The following is a 19,414-nucleotide window of genomic DNA, read 5'->3' as shown; positions in this document are numbered from 1 at the left end:
GCAGTCACAACTGTTGATAAGAAACTATCATGTCTGTAACTTAGATTTATAATTTTAGCACAAAAGGGATGTCTAAATCAAAGTTTTCTAGCAAATACAACTAAAAGAAAAACTTCCTTAGGGAATTCATCCTGGAGTCCCACATCTAACAAATAATGGGATTTGAAATTGAAGTCATGATGGTCTTATCTCAAACCTGTGCTGTATTTTTGATATGTCAGATCCAAAGTCATGCATAAGAGAATGGCCTTTTACCAGCCAAATAATCTACTGAAGACTGTTAAGTAACAAAAAGTTATCAATGGAGTAGACTACTTGATCTCAACTAATCTTGCTCTATCACTAATTTTAGCCCCTTTCTCTCCTGAAGTAATCAGGATAAAAGCAAATAATTTATGAGAAGAGCATGTGGAAATTCCCATGAGGGTCTGAGAGACCTTGGCAGCACTTTTAAGAGGATGTGAGTGTGGTTAAAGTCTATTTTTCATAAGAAGGTGCTTCAAGGTTCTGTTTCCTTTCCCCGTAGACAGGGAAAGATCATATCTCCCTCCTTATCTTGAAAATATTCTCTCTTACTTGCAAATGTTTTTCTTAAAGAATGAGTTAAAAAAAATGTTCATCAGTGTACTGAATGAGGTAAGAGAGTTTTATTGAACTTCATTCTGGCTCACAAATTTCTACTTGTAGAAAGTAGTATAAAGGTTCAAAACATCTTTCTCTTTGAAATAGTTGCTTGGTCACAGGGTGGCTGGTCCTGCTGTCCAGACACAACTCCTAATGTCAGCCATTGCCTCAGTGGTCTAACTCCAATGCCAGAGTGAACTGTGTACATTTGGCCTGGGATCTTTGGATAATGGAGCTGAACCAATAGCACTGCTGGTAATATCCCTGAGTATTGCTAGGCACTATGTTTTGAAAAGCACTGAAAAAATAGCAGAATCATTTTGACTAAGCCCTGTCTCTTACATTTTAGTTTTCTTTCAATAAAAAATAATCAGGACAAATGTATGATTCAAAAGTAACAATGTCCTGAATTTTGGCAATTCCTTATATGGGGAGTGTGGACATTTCTCTGTGTGTCCTTGCACAAGCCATATTAACTTCTCTGACTTGGTTTCCTCATATGCAAAATGGAATTAAAACCAGGTAATTTTTAGTAATGCCTTTTAAAGAGTAAGCACTTCTTCTGAACATCTAAATAAGAATGTTTTTAATGGTAGAGACTGTTCTTTTAGAGACTAGAAGAGTTTTTATACTCCTGTAGCCACCTCTTGGAAGGAAGACTGGGCAATCTACCTCTGTAGAGATACTGCCTCGGAAACCCAAGGAGGGGTAGGTATGAGACAGAATCGACTCAAAGGCAGTGATTTTTTTTTTTTTTTTTCAATAGCCACCTCAGAGAGGTGTCTACCAACAAGGCAGCATTTTATTGCTTGATATTTTGATTAATGCAAGAATTCTGATACTTTGCTCAGTAAGACTTTCTAACAGGAGATGTTAGTATTTTGTTGAGTGTTTTTATGTGCCCTCAAGTCGATTCTAACTCACAGTGACACTATATGTAAGGATACAACTGCCCCATAGTGTTTCCTAGGCTGAAATCTTTGTGGGAGCACGTTGTCAGGTCTTTTCTCCTATGGAGCCACCAGTGGGTTTGAGCCACCAGCCTTATGGTCAGCAGCCAAGCGCTTAAACATTGTGCCACTGGAGTTCCTTATTTTGCTCTGTAGGACTGGCCAAAGAGGAGAGATCAATGTAATTAGACCACTCAGAGGAGACTTAATAGAAGAGACGAGATTGATGATGGGTCTAATAGCAACTTACACTTAAGTGAGTGGAACCATGTGCCAGCCATGGTACTAAGCATTTCATACCCCTTACCTAATTTAATTTTTGCAACAATATATAAGATGGTTGAAGCTGGAACAATAGTATGAGTGATGCTGAGGTATTCCTTGGGGAATAGGAGAATACATGTGGGGTGCAGTAGAGAATAGGGCTGGAGAGGATCTCAGAAAACATCAAAGAGTACACAGGAAGTAAAATGGAGGCCAGTGCATAGACTTACCTTGAGAACATTGCTTCAGGAAGATGGCTGCAAAATACAACTATGAATGTGCAACCTAGTTCTTCCCTTCACCCTCTCCTGCCTCTGTGAGGTCTCTGCTCCCTCCTACTACCATGAGGGACACTAAATATGACCCACTTGAAAGTCTTAAGCTTCAGATAGCCCACGACTGGTAAAGCAAAACCCAGGTATAAACCCTGCACAGGGCCTGGGAGAAGAGAAACTGACCTTGGACAAGTGGCTTCACCCTTTAGGCATCAGATCCTCATCCACAGAGTAGAGCTGGATGATCTCTGCACAATATGCCTGGTAATGAGCTATGGGTTTTTACACACATTATTTCACTTAATCTTCTCCTGAATCCTATGAGGAAGTTAATGTCTTATCATCCTAGTTATAAATGAGAAAGTAGAGCTCTAGAGAAGTAGATTAACTTGCTTAGGGTTACACAGCAAGCAAGTGGTGGAGCTGAGATTTGACACTAGGGCTGTCTGATCCTAGAATTTGATATACTGCAGAACAGTAGTTCTCAAAGTGTGGGCCACAGACTCTTGAGGGATCTTAAAACTCTTTTAGGGAATCCATGAGGTCAAAACCATTTTCATAACAATGCTAAGTATGATTTATCTTTTCATTCTCATTCTATCATGAACTTATAGTGGAGTTTTTCAGTGGGAACACAACACATCTTATTGCAACAGACTGAATGCAGAAGCAGATATGAGAATCCAGGCATCTTTATTATGCTGACATTAAAGAGATTTGCAAAAAGGAAACCAATATCACTCCTCTCACCTATTTATTATTATTATTTGGTTTGAGGAATACAGGTTGTCTTTAATAAAAAATGTTATTTAATAGATAAAATATCTGTGACTGTTATTTTCAATGAATGAATAAGCAAACATTTAAAATACTTCTCATTTTTAACTTCCAATAAAGTAAATATCAATAAGAAAAGCACATAAACAAAATCCCTTGGGATCATCAATAATTTCTAAGAATGTGAAGAAGATAAGACCAAAAAATTAGAGAATTGCTTCTGTGGAATATACTGTAGTATGCTGCCTTTTAAGGAGCCCTGCTGGAGCAATCATTAGGCACTAAGCTGCTAACCAAAAGGTCAGTGGTTTGAACCTACCAGTGATTCTGTGGGAGAAAAGATCTGGTGATTTGCTCCCATAGAGATTACAGCCCAGGAAACCCTACGGGGCAGATTTATTCTGTCGTAAAGGGTTGCTGTGAGTTGGAATCGACTCAATGGCACAGAATAATAATAACATGCTGCTTTTCAATATTTTATGGTTATGTGGACTATTGTAGTCTTTTTTTTTTTTTTTTTTTTTTTTTAATTTGGTGATGGTAGGGTGGGGAGCTCTGGTAGCATAGTGCCTAAGGCACTTGACTGCTAACCAGAAGGCTGGCGGTTCAAACCCACCAGCCACTCCTCGGAAGGAAGGTTGGGCAATCCTACTTCCGTAGTGATACTGCCTCGGAAACCCAAGGAGGGGTCGCTATGAGTCGGGGCCGACTCGACGGCAAATAACAACAAAAACAACAACAGGGTGGGGATAGAAATATCTTCCCTTTTATCTCCCCAAATCTCAAATGTTTTCTAGAGAAAATACCTAATGCTTTCTAGACAGTGCCATGACTTTAAATAAAAGCTTGACTTTTAAAATAAGAAGATGCCCCAAATGCTGCCTCTTATTTCTCCTCTGCCCACACTCCCCACCCCACCATGCTATCTCAGTTCTAGAAGGATGAGTGGAAAGTTGAAGGATATAGTGTGATGTCAGAATCTTACCCTTCCAACCTAGGGCTTTGTGAATGGGTTGAACCAAAGCAAAGCTGTTGTCTAGGTGCTAGAGTCAAGGCAAGGAACACTCTTCAGCAGATGAGAGAATATGGAGGGCGTGGACTCTGTGTGCTTAGCCATAGGGCATGCACCCTTGAGGAGGTGATGGACTTAGGCTGATGGAATCTGTTTTCTTCATATTGTTTTCCACCCAATCTTATCTGTTTTTTAAGACTCACAAAGCTTTCCTAAGTTTAGAAAAAATTATCAATCTCTTCCTTTTGGATATCATCCATAACTTTTGAACTCTTTATTTTCTTTAATTTAGCCCTTAGATATATTTTCTTAAAATTGTTCCCAAATAGCAATGAACATAATGTTTAGAACATAAACCTACCTTTTCCCCAAAACTTACTCCACTTGTATCTGCTATAGCATGAACATTCACCTGACAGTTCACCAAATCTGGCATCATTGCTTATTCCTCTATCTCTATAAAACTCTCCAAAAATTTAATCCGTTCAACAATCTCACCACTAATTACTCTATTTTACAAATGAGTGAAACTTAGAATACATAACTCACCCGATGTCCCTCAACTAGTAAATGATGAAGCATTAATTTACATTTAGGTTGTATGAATTCAGAAACCAAGACCTTAACCACTATACAATTGTTGTTATTGTTAGGGCTGTTGACTCAGTTCCAACTCATAGTGACCCTATGTGTAACACAACAAAACACTGGTAGTGCCATCATCATACAATCATTGCTATGTTTGAGCCTATTGTTGCAGCCACTGTGGCAATCCATCTTGTTGAGGGTCTTCTTTGTTTTTGCTGACCCTCTACTTTACCAAGCATGATGTCCTTCTCAACGGACTAGTTCCTCCAGATAACATGTCCAAAGTACATGAGACAAAGCCTCACCATCCTCGCTTCTAAGAAGCATTCTGGCTGTACTTATTCCAAGACAGACTTGTTCATTCTTCTGGCAGTTTATGGTATATTTAATATTCTTCGCCAATACCATAATTCAAATGCATCAATTCTTCTTCAGTCTTCCTTATTCATTGTCCAGCATTCACATGCATATGAGATGATTGGAAGTAACATGGCTTGGGTCAGGTGTACCTTAGTCCTCAAGGTGACATCTTTGATTTTTAATACTTTAAAGAGGTCTTTTGCAGCTGATTTGCCCATACAATACATTATTTTATTTCTTGACTGCTGCTTCCATAAGCGTTAATTGTGGACCCAAGTAAAATGTAATCCTTGACAACTTCAATCTTTTCTCCATTTATCATGATGTTGTTTATTGGTCTAGTTGTGAAGGTCTTTGTTTTCTTTATGTTGAGGTGTAATCCATATTGAAGGCTGGAGTCTTTGATCATAATCAGCAAGTGCTTCAAGTCCTCTTGGCTTTCAACAAGCAAGGCTGTTTCAACTGCCTATCACAGGTTGCTAATTAATCTTAATTAATTAATCCTAATGCCATTTCTTCTTCATATAGTCCAGCTTCTCAGATTATTTACTCAGTGTACAGATTGAATAAATATAGTAAAAGGACACAAGCATGACACACATCTTTCCTGATGAACCATGCAGTATTCCCTCATTCTGTTCAAATTACTACCTTTTGGCCAATGTACAGCTTCCTTATGAACACAGTTAACTGTTCTGGAATTCCCATTCTTTGCGATGCTATCCATAATTTGTTATGATCCATACAGTTGAATACCTTTGCAATAAGACACAGGTAAACATCTTTCTGGTATTTTTTGCTTTCAGCCAAGATCCATCTGATGTCACCAGTGATATCCTTCATTCAACATTCTCTTTCTCTTTGGAATCCAACTTGTATTTCTGGCAGTTCCCTGTCTACATACTTCTGTATTTTTTAATTATCTTCACCAAAATTTTACTTATAAATATGAATCTCTTTCTTTGATGAAGGGCCTAAATCCATTCAATGGAGAAGATATAGTCTCTTAAACAAATGCTGTGGCAAAACTGGTTATCCATTTGCAGAAAAATGAAACAAGATCCATACCTCACACCATACACAAAAATTAACTCCAGATGGATCAAAGACTGAAATGAGAAGCATAAAACTATAAAGTTCCTCAAAGAAAAAACAGGACCAAATTTAGGGGCCTAATTTATGGCATAAAAAGATTGTCAAGCATAACCCAAAATGCACAAACAGCAAAAGAGAAACTAGATGATTGGGACCTTCTAAAAATTAAATTTTTATGTGCTTCAAAAGACTTCTCCAAAAGAGTAAAAAGAGAACCTACAGATTGGGAAAAAATATTCAGCAATGACATACCTGACAAGGGACTTAGCTCTAAAATGTATAGAAGACTCCAACACCTCAACAAGAAAAAAACAAAAAATCCAATTAAAAAATGGTCAAAAGGCATGAACAGACATTTCACCAAAGAAGATATTCAGGTGGCCAACAAACACATGAAGAAATGTTCATGATCATTAGCCATTACAAACTCAACTGTCAAGTCAGATCCAACTCATAGCAACACCTTCTTGGGTTTCTGAGGTGGTATCATTACGGAAGTAGATTGCCCAATCATCTTCTGATGAGTGGCTGGTGGGTTTGAATCGCCAGCCATTCTTGTTATGTGCTGTGGAGTCAGACCCAACTCATAGCGACCCCTCCTTGGGTTTCCAAGGCAGTTTTACTACAGAAGTAGATTGCTCAACCTTCCTTCTGAGGAGTGGCTGGTGGGTTTGAACCATCAGCCTTCTGATTGGCAGTCAAGTGCCTTAGGCACATGCCACCAGAGCTCCTAGAGAGATGGAAATCAAAATAACAGTGAGATACACCAAAGCAGAGTTCAACAAGACAGAAAATAACACATGCTGGCAAGGACATGAAGAGATTGGGACTCTCATACACTGTTGGTGGAACTGTAAAATGATACAACCACCATGAAAATAAGTATGGAGATTCCTTTAAAAATTGGAATTAGAAACACCATTTGATCTGGCAATCTAATTACTAAGTATGTGTGCTAAATAAGTGAGAGCCAGGACAAGAACAAATATATGCACACTCATGTTCACTGCAGCATTATTCACAATAGCAAAGAGATGGAAACAACCTAAGTGCCCATAAACAAAAGAATGGATAACCAAACTAAGGTACATACACACAAAGGTATAGTATGACCACTAAATAATTATGTAGAATTGGCAGAATACCACATAACATGGATGATATCTGAGGACATTATGCTGAGTGAAATAAGTCAGTCACAGAAGGACAAATATTATATTAATTCACTATTGTAAAAGTCAAGAAAAGGTTCATATATGGAAGGAAACTTTCTTTGTTGGTTACCAGGGATGGGAGGGGAGAGGAGAGGACACTGCTAGATAGGTAGAGACAAGTATTGACTTGGGTAAAGGGAAGGGCAGTGTACCAACATGGAAGAGGAAGATAGAGAGAGGTACACAAGAGGTACAGAGAACAAAGATGAACCCTTTTATATGTACAGTACTGTGTTGTCAGTGATGGCAAGCATTGATCTATGGGTGGATAGGTGGGTGGACAGTCTGAATGATCAGGTATGTCTAGGCAGGGGAGAGTGTGCCCGTGACTATGTATAGGGTTGGAAGACGATGTTTCTACATCTGTGTTTGTGCTGTAAGAATGTCCAGGTGTATAGTAGAGCTGACAAGGGACAAGGTTGTGATGGCTTCTTGGCCAAGCCAGCTACCCAAAGGGAGCAAATAGTTGGACCTCTGGGCTCAGAACCATGGTTGCAGGGCACATCAAAGTCAATTGGCATAACATACTCCACAAAAACATTATTCTACACCCTACTTTGGTGAATAGCAACTAGGGTCTTAAAAGCTTGCAAGTGGCCATCTAGATGCAACAATGGGTCTCTAATCCAGAGAGCAAAGAAGAATGAAGAAAACTGAATATGAATGGAAACAATTAGTCCAAGGGACTAGTAGACCATGTTATCCTCAGCCTATACTACTATGAGACCAGAAGAAGTAGATGGTGTCTGGGTACCACTGTCAACTACTCAGAAAGGGATCAGTGCAGGAGATCCTGGATAGAGTGGGAGAACAATGTGGGACAAAACTCAAAATCATAAATAAAGACCAGGTTTATTGGTCTGATAGAGCCTGGTGAGACTCCTGAGACTATGGCCCTCAGTTACTCTTCATGTCTGGAACTGAACTCACTCCTGTGGTTTCCAGCAGAGCAACAGACAGACATATAGACATTTACATCAGGTAGATATACTCCTTGGAGTTATCAATCATGGGAGAACAGAAGGGCAATGCTGGCACAGGGAGATAGCTTGCAGGGCAGGAGTACATAGGAGGGAAGGGCACAGGGAACAGGTAACTACGGGGAGGAAGTGGGTAGAGAGCAGTCAATGTGATGAAACAAAATATGTATGAACTGCTGTATGGAAAATGAATTTGCTCTGCAAACTTTCACCCAAGTCACTATACGTACGTATATGTATATGTGTGTGTGTGTGTGTGTGTACTTGTTGTTGTTAGGTGCCGTCAAGTCATCTCCGATTCACAGCAACCCTATGTACAACAGAACAAAACACTGCCTGGTCCTGGGCCAGCCCCACGATTCCCACTATACTTGAGACCATCGCAGGAGCCACTGTGTCAATCTATCTTGTTGAGGGTCTTTCCCTTTTTCATTGACCCTCCACTTTACCAAGCATGATATCCTTCTCTGGAGAATGGTCCCTTCGGACAACATGACCAAATTAAGTGAGATGAAATCTGGCCATTCTCACTTCCAAGGAGTTTTACGACAGCACTTCCTGCAGGATAGATTTGTTAGTTCTTTTAGCACTCAGTGGTACATTTAGTATTCTTCTCCAACACCACAACTCAAAAGCATCAACTTTTCTTCAGTCTTCCTTATTCATTTTCCAGCTCTCACATGCATATGTTGTTGTTGTTGTTGTTATGTGCTGTTGAGTTGGACCAGACTCATAGCGACTCCCCTTTGGGTTCCCAAGGCAGTATCACCATGGAAGTAGATTGGCCCATCTTCCTTCCGAGGAGTGGCTGGTGGGTATATGAGAGACTGAAAATACCATGGTTGGGCCAGGCTCACCTTACTCTTCAAGGAAACATCTTTGCTCTTCAGCACTTGAAAGAGGTCTTTTGCAGAAGATTTGCCCAATGCAATATATCTTCTGATGCTGCTTCAACTGGTGTTGATTGTAGAATCGAGTAGTATGAACTCTTTGACAACTTCAATCTTTTATCCATTTATCATGATGCTGCTTATTGGTCCAGTTGTGAGGATTGTTTTCTTTATATTGAGGTGTAATCCATATCACAGACTGTAGTCTTCAATCTTCATCAGTAAGTTCTTCAAGTCATCCTCAATTTCAGCAAGCAAAGTTGTGTTGTCTGCATATTGCAGGTTGTTAATGAGTCTTCCTCCAATCCTGATGCCACATTCTTCTTCATATAGTCCAGCTTCTCGGATTATTTGCTCAGCATACAAATTGAATAAGCATGGTGAAAGGATACAACCCCGATGCACTCCCTTCCTGATTTTAAACCATGTGGTATCCCCTTGCTCTGTCTGAACAACAGTCCTTGGTCTATATACAGGTTCCTCATGAGTACAATTAAGTGTTCTGAAATTTCCATTCTTCTCAGTGTTATCCATAATTTGTTATGATCCACAGGTAGGTTGGGGTGGGAATGGCCACATCTCCATTCACTGTATATATGTGTCTATATAGATAGATAGAGATATATTGATATACACATACATGCATACATATATATACATGCATAGATATATATACATATATATATGCATATATAATAAAATATATACAATGTCACACAAGTTGTGGGATGACATCAAGGACATCATATGAAGAAAACAAAAGGTCTTTAAAAAGACAGGAAAGAAAGAAAAGCCCAAAATGGATATCAGAAGAGACTCTAAAACTTGCTTTTGATTGTAAAGTAGCTAAATTGAATGGAAGAAATGATTAAGTAAAAGAGCTGAACAGATTTCAAACGGGGCTCAAGAAGATAAAGTATTATGATGAACTATATATGAGAGAATCTCTTCCAGTCAGTTGGCCAGGTAGCTATCTTCCAAATTTCTTGGCACAGATGAGTACTTCCAGCATTTCATCTATTTGTTGAAACATCTCACTTGGTATTCTGTCAATTCCTAAAGGCTTGTTTTTCACCAATTTCTTCAGTGAAGCTTGGACTTCTTCCTTCAATATCATCAATTTGTGATCATATCTCCTGAAACAGCTGAAGGTCACCCAACTCTTTTTGGTACAGTTACTCTGGGTATTCCTTCCATCTTCTTTTGATGCTTCCTGTGTCATTCAATTTTTTGCCCATAGAATCCTTCAATATTGCAACTTGAGGCTTGAATATTTTCTTCAGTTCTTTCATTTGAGAAGTGCCAAGTGTGTTCTTCCCTTTTGGTTTTCTAACTCCAGGACTCTACACATTTCATCATAATACTTTATCTTCTTGAGCCCCATTTGAAATCTGTTCAGCTGTTTTACTTAATCATTTCTTCCATTCAATTTAGCTACTTTACAATCAAAAGCAAGTTTCAGAGTCTCTTCTGATATCCATTTTGGGCTTTTCTTTCTTTCCTGTCTTTTTAATGACCTTCTGTTTCCTTCATGTATGATGTCCTTGATGTCATCGCACAACTCCTGTGACATTGCATATATTTTATTTCATTATTATGGACTTGTTTTCATGTTTTTCAGCTTCAGGTTGAATATTCACATGAGTAATTAATGGTCCATTTTACAATCAGCCTCTGGCCTTGTTCTGACTGATGATATTGAGCTTCTCCAATGTCTCTCTCCATAGATGGAGTCAATTTGATACCTGTGTATTCCTTCTGGTGAGGTCCACATACACAGTTTTCATTTATGTTGTTGAAATAAAAGTATTTGCAATGAATAAGCTGTAGGTTTTGCAAAATTCAACCATGCAGTCTCTAGTACTGTTTCTACCACCAAAGCTGTATTTTCCAACTACCAATCCTTCTCCTTTGTTTCCAACTTTCGCATTGTCAATCACCAGTAACTATTAATGCAACTTGATTGTGTGTTGAACAATTTCAGACTGCAGAAACTGGCAAAAATCCTCAATTTCTTTTTCTTTGACATTAGTGGCTGATGTGCAAATTTGAATAACAGTTGTATTTACTAGTCTTTTTAGACATATGGATATTATCTTAACACTGACAGTGTTGTACTTCAGGATACATCTTGAAATGTTCTTTTTAACAATGTATGTGATGCCACTCCTTTTTAATTTGTTATTTCCAGCATAGTAGACAATATGATTGTCTGATTCAAACTGGTGAATACCATTCCATTTCAGCTCATTAATGCCTAGATATCCTATCATGTGTTCTATTTCATTTTTGACTACTTCCAGTTTTCCTAGATTCATACTTCATACGTTCCATGTTCCAATTACTAATGGGTGTTTGCAGCCGTTTCTTCTCATTTTGAGTTGTGCCACATAAACAAATGAATATCCTGAAAGCTTTACTTATTCTCATCATTAGGGTCGACTCTACTTTGAGGAAGCAGCTCTTCCCCGGTTGCATTTTGAGTGCCTTCTAAGCTGAGGGGTTCATCTAACAGCACTGTATCAGAAAATGTTCACTACCATCCATAAGATTTTCACTGGACAAGATTTTTAAGAAATAGATCTCCAGGTCCTTTTCCTAGTCTGTCTCAGTCTGAACACTCTACTGAAACCAGTCCACCACGAGTGACCCTGCTGGTATTTGAAGTATCAGTGGCATAGCTTCCAGCATAATAGCATCATGCAGACTTCCACAGTATGACAGACTAGCAGTGGCCAATACAGTATACTATTTACTTTATATGCCTAGCAACTTGTACTATTAACAGTAGTAACAACAACATTAATGTCTCAATAACAGCAGAACAAACAAATGAAAAAAAACCCTACTGTTTGGTTACTGAGCTCATATTATTTAGATAGGTTATATGAATTGAAGAGTCCTGGTGGTGGGATGGTTAAGCACTGGACTTCTAACCGAATGTTTGGTGGTTCAAACTCATCAGCTGCTCTGCTAGGAAAAGATATGGCAGTCTTCTCCCAAAAAGAGTGAAGCCCTGGAAACACTATGTGGCAATTTTACTCGGTCCCATAGGGTCCCTACAGGGTCACTATGAGTTGAAATCTACTCAACAGAAATGTGAGAAGTTAGGAGTTTATATGAATTTCCTTATTTAATCCACATTATATCCACATGAGCTAATACTCTTTATCTTAATTGTATAGGTGAGGAAAGTGAAGCTCAGAAGAGTTGTTTGGTAAATAGTAGGGGCAGAATATAAACTCAAATCTATCATATCCAAATACCTGCTTCTAACCATTTTGTTCCACTGCTTTATTATAATGAGAGAGTGAGTTCATGGTTGATAAAGATCTTACAGTGGCAACTGATACTCTTTGGAATCCAACAGATCTGGGTTTGAATCTCATTTCAAGCAGACAACCTATATGATCCTAGCATTAAAGCTCCTCTGTGAAACAGTGTTAACAAAGTTAACACTTTTAAGTTAATTTGAGCTCTAGGTCAAATCCATCCTTTACAGCTGAATTAAATCTCAGACAGGATTGGAAAAATGGTGTATATTGCACAGAAGAAAGTTATGCATACCTGAACTGCTGCTATTATTGACATATGATTTTAAATTGAAAAAAATAAGACATATCGTTCTTAAAACCATAAATAACCACTTTGTTGTTGGGTGTTGTCCAGTCAATCCTAACCCATAGTGACTCCATGTGACAGAGTAGAACTTCCCCATAGGGTTTTCTTGGATGTAATCTTTATGGGAGCAGATCTCCAGTTCTTTCTCCTATGAAACCACTGAGGTGAGGGTTTGAACTGCCAACTTTTAGTAGCCAAGCACTTAACCGTTCATGCCACCAGGGCTCCTTTAAATAATTACTCAAACAAAACACCAAACTCACTGTTATTGAGTTGATTCTGACTCCTACCGACCTCCATTGGGTTTCCAAGGCTGTAAATCTTTACATAAGCAGACTCCCTACTCTTTCTTCTGAGGAGCAGCTGGTAGGTTCGAAACACCAACTTTCTAGTTAGCAGCGAAATGTCTTAACCATACACTACCAGAGCCCCTTAAATAACCACTCAAACCAAAAACCAAACTCACTGCCATGGAGTCAGATCTGACTCATAGCACCCCTCCTTGGGTTTCTGAGGCAGTATCACTATGGAAGTAGATTGCCCAACCTTCCTTCTGAGGAGTGGCTGGTGGGTTTGAACCGCCAGCCTTCTGGTTAGCAGTCAAATGCCTTAGGCACTACGCCACCAGAGCTCCCCTTAAAAAGCCACTAAGATTCATCAAATATTACTCATTGACTCTGGAATTCTACATCTGGTCATTTAACCTTAGGGAATAGAGAAATACTACATGCATGAAAATGTTTATTGCAGTTTTAAAAAATAGTCATGAGAAATTAAAAAATGAAATATTCTACAATAGGAAATTATTAGGTAATTTGGGGGGATACCCACACAAAGGAATATTATACATCCACATGGTGACTCTGAAGACTATGCAGTTATAGAAAAATGACTTATGAAAAATATGAAGTGAAACCAGAAGGATACAAAATCATTTCTGTGCCACAGTGATCACCAACTATGTTCTCAAAACAAGAAATTAAGAGGCATGTGAAAAGAGACTGGAAACATCTCGGTGGCTGGAAAAAGTAATGGATGCATTTTTTTCTCTTTATTTTTCACATTTTACGTAAGGTTACCACGGTTATTTAATAATTAAGAGATACAACAATAGATTGCAGTAATGTATTTGATAGCAAATGTACTGGTATTGAATATATTTGATAATGACAGACACTAGAGAAGTAAAAAGCAAACAGATGGGTGAAAGGCCCAAAGGAAGATTCAGCATCACTATGAATTTTACTCCCTTAATTCATCTACTTAAATGATAAACCTGTGAAACCTCGTGTCCAGACTAAATCTTGCTTCCGAGCAGTTCCAGAAAGAAGCATGATGGCTCCCTGAAACTGAGCAATAAACCCATTTTTACCCGGGACATTTTACTGCCTTGAACACCTGACATTTTCTATGTTGGGGCCATTCCCAGAGCTGGGTGGATTGTAAAGTATTTCACTACAAAAGCCAAAGAAGTTGCCATCAAGTTGGTTCTTATCCATGGCAACCCCACGTATTACAAAGAAGAACTGCTCCGTAGGGCTTTTTTGGCTGTAATCTTTATGGAAGCAGATTGTCAGGTCTTTCTTCTTTGGTGTCAGTTTGAATCTTTATGTTAGTTGTTCAGCACAAACTCAAAGCCTTTTTCCAAGGGATCTATTGCTTTGAAATAGAAAGAGTGGTGGATTGGGCCCTTAGAGCATAGTGGGTGATTAGCCAAAGACATGAGACATCGGCTTAGCAACCCTTTGACTCCAGAGGGGAGTCAAACAGGGAGGAGGAGGATTATTTTCCATATTCTTACCAGCATTTTGCAGGAGCTCCCTCACTCTTACCAATCCAACGTTGACCACTTCTTTCAAGACTTCCAGGGGCACTGGGAAGGCTGAGTTGTTCATCATCAGAACACTGATCTCGTAGCTGCCATTGTCACAGTTCTGAATCACCTGAGAGGCCCAGAACATCAGCCCAGGCTGGACAAGCAGCAACCACAAAGCCAAGCCCAACTGTGGTGTCTTCATGACCTTCCTCACCTCTGAACCATCCTCCTTGGCTCACTCACTTTGCTATGGGTTTCCAGGCAGGCAGTCACTCCAGCTGGAAAGCCTCTTGCCAGGTCCCTTGGTCTACTCTTCCCCAAGCTTTTTTCTGGTCATGCCCCACTGCTCACGTGGCCCAAGAAATGCAGCCTACCTGCCAGTAATTAGCAACCACATTATGGTAGGAGATAAACCAAAGTTCACTTTATGTGTTTGCTCATGGAAAGGTCAGAACTATAAAACAGGGAGATTACCTGGGCCTCACCCAATAACAATACATCAATTTGTAACACATCCCTGAGAAGAGGCAAAAGAGGAACAAGGCCATATATTATATACATAAAAAGCTTTGTAAAATGGAAAATAAATGTTGAAGAACAAAGGAAAGAATGAATTTGATGGACTATTAGTGCTGAAGTTTTAGTTGCACATCAAAAAGGAAACCTTTACTAGGAAGAGTCTGTTTCAGTCCATCCAATCAACAAGTAATTGAGACTTGACTGTGTGTTGGGCACTGATAAGACATAAGTTTGCCCACACGGAACATAGATTCTCATGGGAGAGGCAACATTAAGCACATTATTATGAGTAAATAACACAACAATGAAATAAAATGCAACAACAACAACAAAAAAAAAAACCTGTTGCCATTGAGTTGATTCTGACTCACAGTGACTATATGACAGAGTATAACTGCCTCATAAGGTTTCCAAAGCTGTAGTTTTTATGGAAGCAAACTGCTACATCTCTTTTTCATGGAGCAGCTGGTGGGTTTAAACTGCTGACCTTTCAGTTAGCAGTTGAGCGCTTAACCAACTGCACCACCAGGGCTTTTCTAAAATGAAGGGCAGAGTACTATGAAGCTCGTGGATGATTGTTGTTGTTGTTAGGTGCTGTCAAGTTGATTTCAACTCATAGTGACCCCATATGACAGCGTAGAACTGCCTAAAAGGGTTTCTTTATGGGAACAGATCGCAAGGTCTTTCTCCCACAGAGCCTCTGGGTGGGTTCAAAATGCCAACCTCTCAGTTAAAGCCAAGTGCTAAGCTATTGTGCCAAGTCACTGCACACCAGGGCTCCTCATGAATGATGACAGGCTATTCCAGGAAGCTCTGGTGACGCAGTGCCTAAGGCTTTTGACTGCTAATCAGAAGGCTGGCAGTTCAAACCCGCCAGCCACTTTGGGGAATGAAGCCTGGGCAATCTACTTCTGTAAAGGTTTACCACCTCAGAAGCCCAATGGGAGTCACTATGAGTTGGAGTTGACCTGATGGCAGTAGGTTTGGTTTGGTTATTCTCAAGTCAGGGAAGCTTCCCTGAGAAAATGTCCTTTAAGCCACATGCTGAAGGATGAACAGAAGTTAACTGGATGGTAAGACAGGGAGGGCATGGAGGGAAGCGATGACAGCTTGTGCAAAGGCCCAAAGGTGGGGAGAAACATGGCATGCTTGAGGAGCTGAAAGAGATTCAGCATGGTTTCAATAGAGAAAAGTAGGTGTCCAGTTGCAATAGGGATTGCCAGAGGAGTGGGCAGGGGCAGGCCATGGAGTTTCCTGTCAGCTGTTAAGGATTTAGGACTTTATTCTAACAGTCAAGAAGGGGACATAATCAAACAGATTTTGTAAAGACCCCTCAGCCTTCCGTGGAAGGGATGGCCTGGAGAAAGACAGGAATGGGAGCAGGGAGATTGTCAGGAAGTGTTTCCATGATCTGAAGGAGAGTTAATGGAAGCCTGTTGTTGTGTGTTTGTTTGTTTTAAATTTGGTCTGGAAATTACAAGTGAAAAAAAAAAATCCATATAAATAGAGGATGTGATAGATAAATTGCCAGATCCTTTTGATTTAGATATGAAGCAGAAGGTAGATATAGTTCTGGGAATCCTGTGATTATACCATATAAGCAAGAAGAAGAATTTCAAACATGAAGGACCAAGATAACAGTCCTTCTTGGATCCTTTAAAACACAAGTTACATGTCTTCTTTATGTTGTAAAACTATAAACATGTAGATTATAATTAAAGAGAATCAGGTTCTGCTGGGAGAGTTTCAAGGGTCAAAAGCAAATCATGGAACACTTGAGTAGACAACTTTGAGAGATACAGTCTTCAATGCAACACAAGCTCCTCCAAAGATATGAGAAAAGAAGGGAAACTACTCGACAGGGAAGGAGCAGCTGAAAAATCACCTGCATTCACCTTCTGTTAGTCTTTGGCAGGAGTCCCTGGGTGGTGCAAATGGTTAACACACTTGGCTGCTAACCTGAGGATGACAGTTCAAGTCCACCCAGAGGTGCCTTGGGAGAAAGACTTGGCAATCTGCTTCCAAAAAATCAGGCACTGGAAAATCCATGAGCAGAGTTCTGCTGTGACACATATGATGTTATGTTACGCGTTTCAGCTGACTGGAGAGCAACTTTTTTAGTTCTTTTTGGCAACAGTCTAGGTCTCTATTGTATGCCTTCCAATCATCCCCACCTCACCCCTGGGCCTACATCTCTTCACTCCACAGCTGTCCTGGGCTTCTCTGTCCCCTTATCTCAGTGGAGATGCAAATGAGTTTTTCAAAAAGAATTTTACCAAGGAACCAAAGAACTAAAACGTGAAAATTTTATACTAAGCACAAAGTAGAGATCCTGATCTGAACTAATGGATGGAAAATGGTTACTGTTAACTTTTTTAACTGATGACTTAATAGACTCACCAGATTAACTGAAATACACACTGCATGCCGCTGTAAGTGGACATGCACACTTATGCTACTTCTAGTTAAGTTGTGCACTGACCAGGAGTGAGTTGTTTTTGTGCCCAAATTTTCTAATTGTATTTTTTTTAAATTATGTCATTAATTAAATGTTATGTGATCTGATAAAATTTATATGCAAGCTGATAAAATATATATGAAATCTTAAACAAAAGTATATTACTAAGAAAATTGCTATGGCAAGACTGCTTTAAAATGCTGGGGAATAACATAAAAATCTATAAAGATTTTGCCCTTAGAGTGCTTCTCAATTGTCTTAAAGCAACAAACTAAATATAGTAGAAGATGCATTAAGGGTGTGGTAAGAACCAATTAGAGCTCCAACAGGGAGCTCATGCTCAAAGAAAATTCCTTGGCCTGACATCAACTGATTGATAAATAAATGAACATGTTTTGAGATAAAATAAACTGTTTAAGGCATAAATGTATAATTTGTAATGACTCGTGTTTTAAATGATTTTTTTTTCTTGGTTCTGGGAATCCTCTGATTATACTATAAGCAGGAAGAATATTTACTGATACTCTTCACACAGGATATGACACAAGATGGATTGTTGTTGTCTGTTTTAAATTTTACCTAGTAACTAAAAGATTTGCTAAGTACTCACATGGATTTGGATATGCAAACATTCTGAGTTAGGCATAATCCACTGCCATTGAGTAGATTCTGACTCCTAGCAACCCTATAAAGAAATATAAATTGCTTTATATGATAAAATGAGAAAGTTTTTTAAGTTTCCAGGAGCAATCCTGGAGGGAGGGAATGAGGAGTCAAGATGAGAAGAGATGGAGGAGCCAACAAGCTGGCAAGAGCCCAGGAGCCTGCAAAGCTAGAAAGATATGGCCAATGTAAATGGCCTAGTGGGAGAGTGGCTGAACTGGGTGAAGATATTTAAGCACAAGATGTTGAAAATAAAGATAAGATTGCTTGTATTTTCATAAAAGCCTTGTTCCTCATCCTACATTGGTGAGTAGTGACTGGGGTCTTAAAAGCTTTCAAGTGGCCATTTAAGATGCACCTAATGGTCTCCTATCATCAGAAGTGAAGAGTGCAAAACAAAACAAAAAAAAAGGCATTTGGAAGCAATAAGCCCTAGGACTCAATGGCCCTTGAGACCAGAAGAACTAGATGGTGCCTGGCTACAATTGCCAATCACTCAGGAAAGGATCAAATCTGGAGATCCTGAATAGAGTGGGAGGAAAAACATGGAACAAAATCCAAAAACCCAATAATGACCAGAATTACTGGTCAGATGGAGTCTGGTGAGACCCCCAGTACTATGGTCCTGGGATACAGTCTGGGCCTGGAATAAAGTTCACTCCCAGGGGCTGACTTTCAGCTCAGTAGTAAACAAGATGTGCATACAGACCACTCAGCCCAGGTGATGCACCCACATACTCTATGGAAATTCATCCCTTGGAGCAATCGACCACAGGGCACCAGAGGGGCAACAATTGCACAGAGGAAATGCAGGACACACAGGAGTGCGTAACTATGAGGGGCATGGGGAGAAGGTTATTGGGCAGGGGGAGGGGGAGACTGGGTTAGGGTTGGGGATGGTAAATGGGGAGTGAGACTAAATGTACACATAATGTTAAATATAAAACAAACTCTTAAAAATTTTTAAAAAAAGATTGCTTGTATTTTCCTTGAAGTAATGAGCCCTGGTAGCACAACGGTTAAGTGCTCAGTTGCTAGCTGAAAGATTTACAATTCAATCCACCAGCAGCTCCATGGGAGAAAAAACCTGGAGGTCTGCTCCCAGAAAGATAGATACAGCCTAGGAACCCTATGGGGAAGTTCTACTCTGTTCTACTCTGCTATGAGCTAGAATCAACTTGACAGCACACAACAAGATGACTTACTGCCATCCAATATATTTATTGAGAGTACTCTATATGCCAAGTATTACTCTCAGCATTAGAATTATAGCACAAATGAACAAATTTCTGCTTTCATAAAAACTGT

General features: G+C 39.4%; 1 protein-coding gene across 1 annotated transcript in view; it reads right to left on the bottom strand.

Annotated features, from left to right (window-relative positions):
- GUCY2C (guanylate cyclase 2C) overlaps positions 1-14,668 on the bottom strand; it is an 86,526-nt gene extending 71,858 nt beyond the window's left edge. The window contains exon 1 of the mRNA XM_007944470.1: positions 14,452-14,668. Coding sequence (XP_007942661.1) covers positions 14,452-14,668 — 217 coding nt within the window. The remainder of the gene's footprint in view (positions 1-14,451) is intronic.
- Positions 14,669-19,414: the final 4,746 nt, after the last annotated feature.

Source organism: Orycteropus afer, unplaced genomic scaffold (assembly GCF_000298275.1).
Source record: "Orycteropus afer afer isolate SDZICR_OR568_19922 unplaced genomic scaffold, OryAfe1.0 scaffold00126, whole genome shotgun sequence".
Taxonomy (NCBI): Eukaryota; Metazoa; Chordata; class Mammalia; order Tubulidentata; family Orycteropodidae; genus Orycteropus; species Orycteropus afer.
The sequence above is the reverse complement of the archived record's forward strand: the minus strand, read 5'-3'. Positions and strand labels throughout refer to the sequence as shown.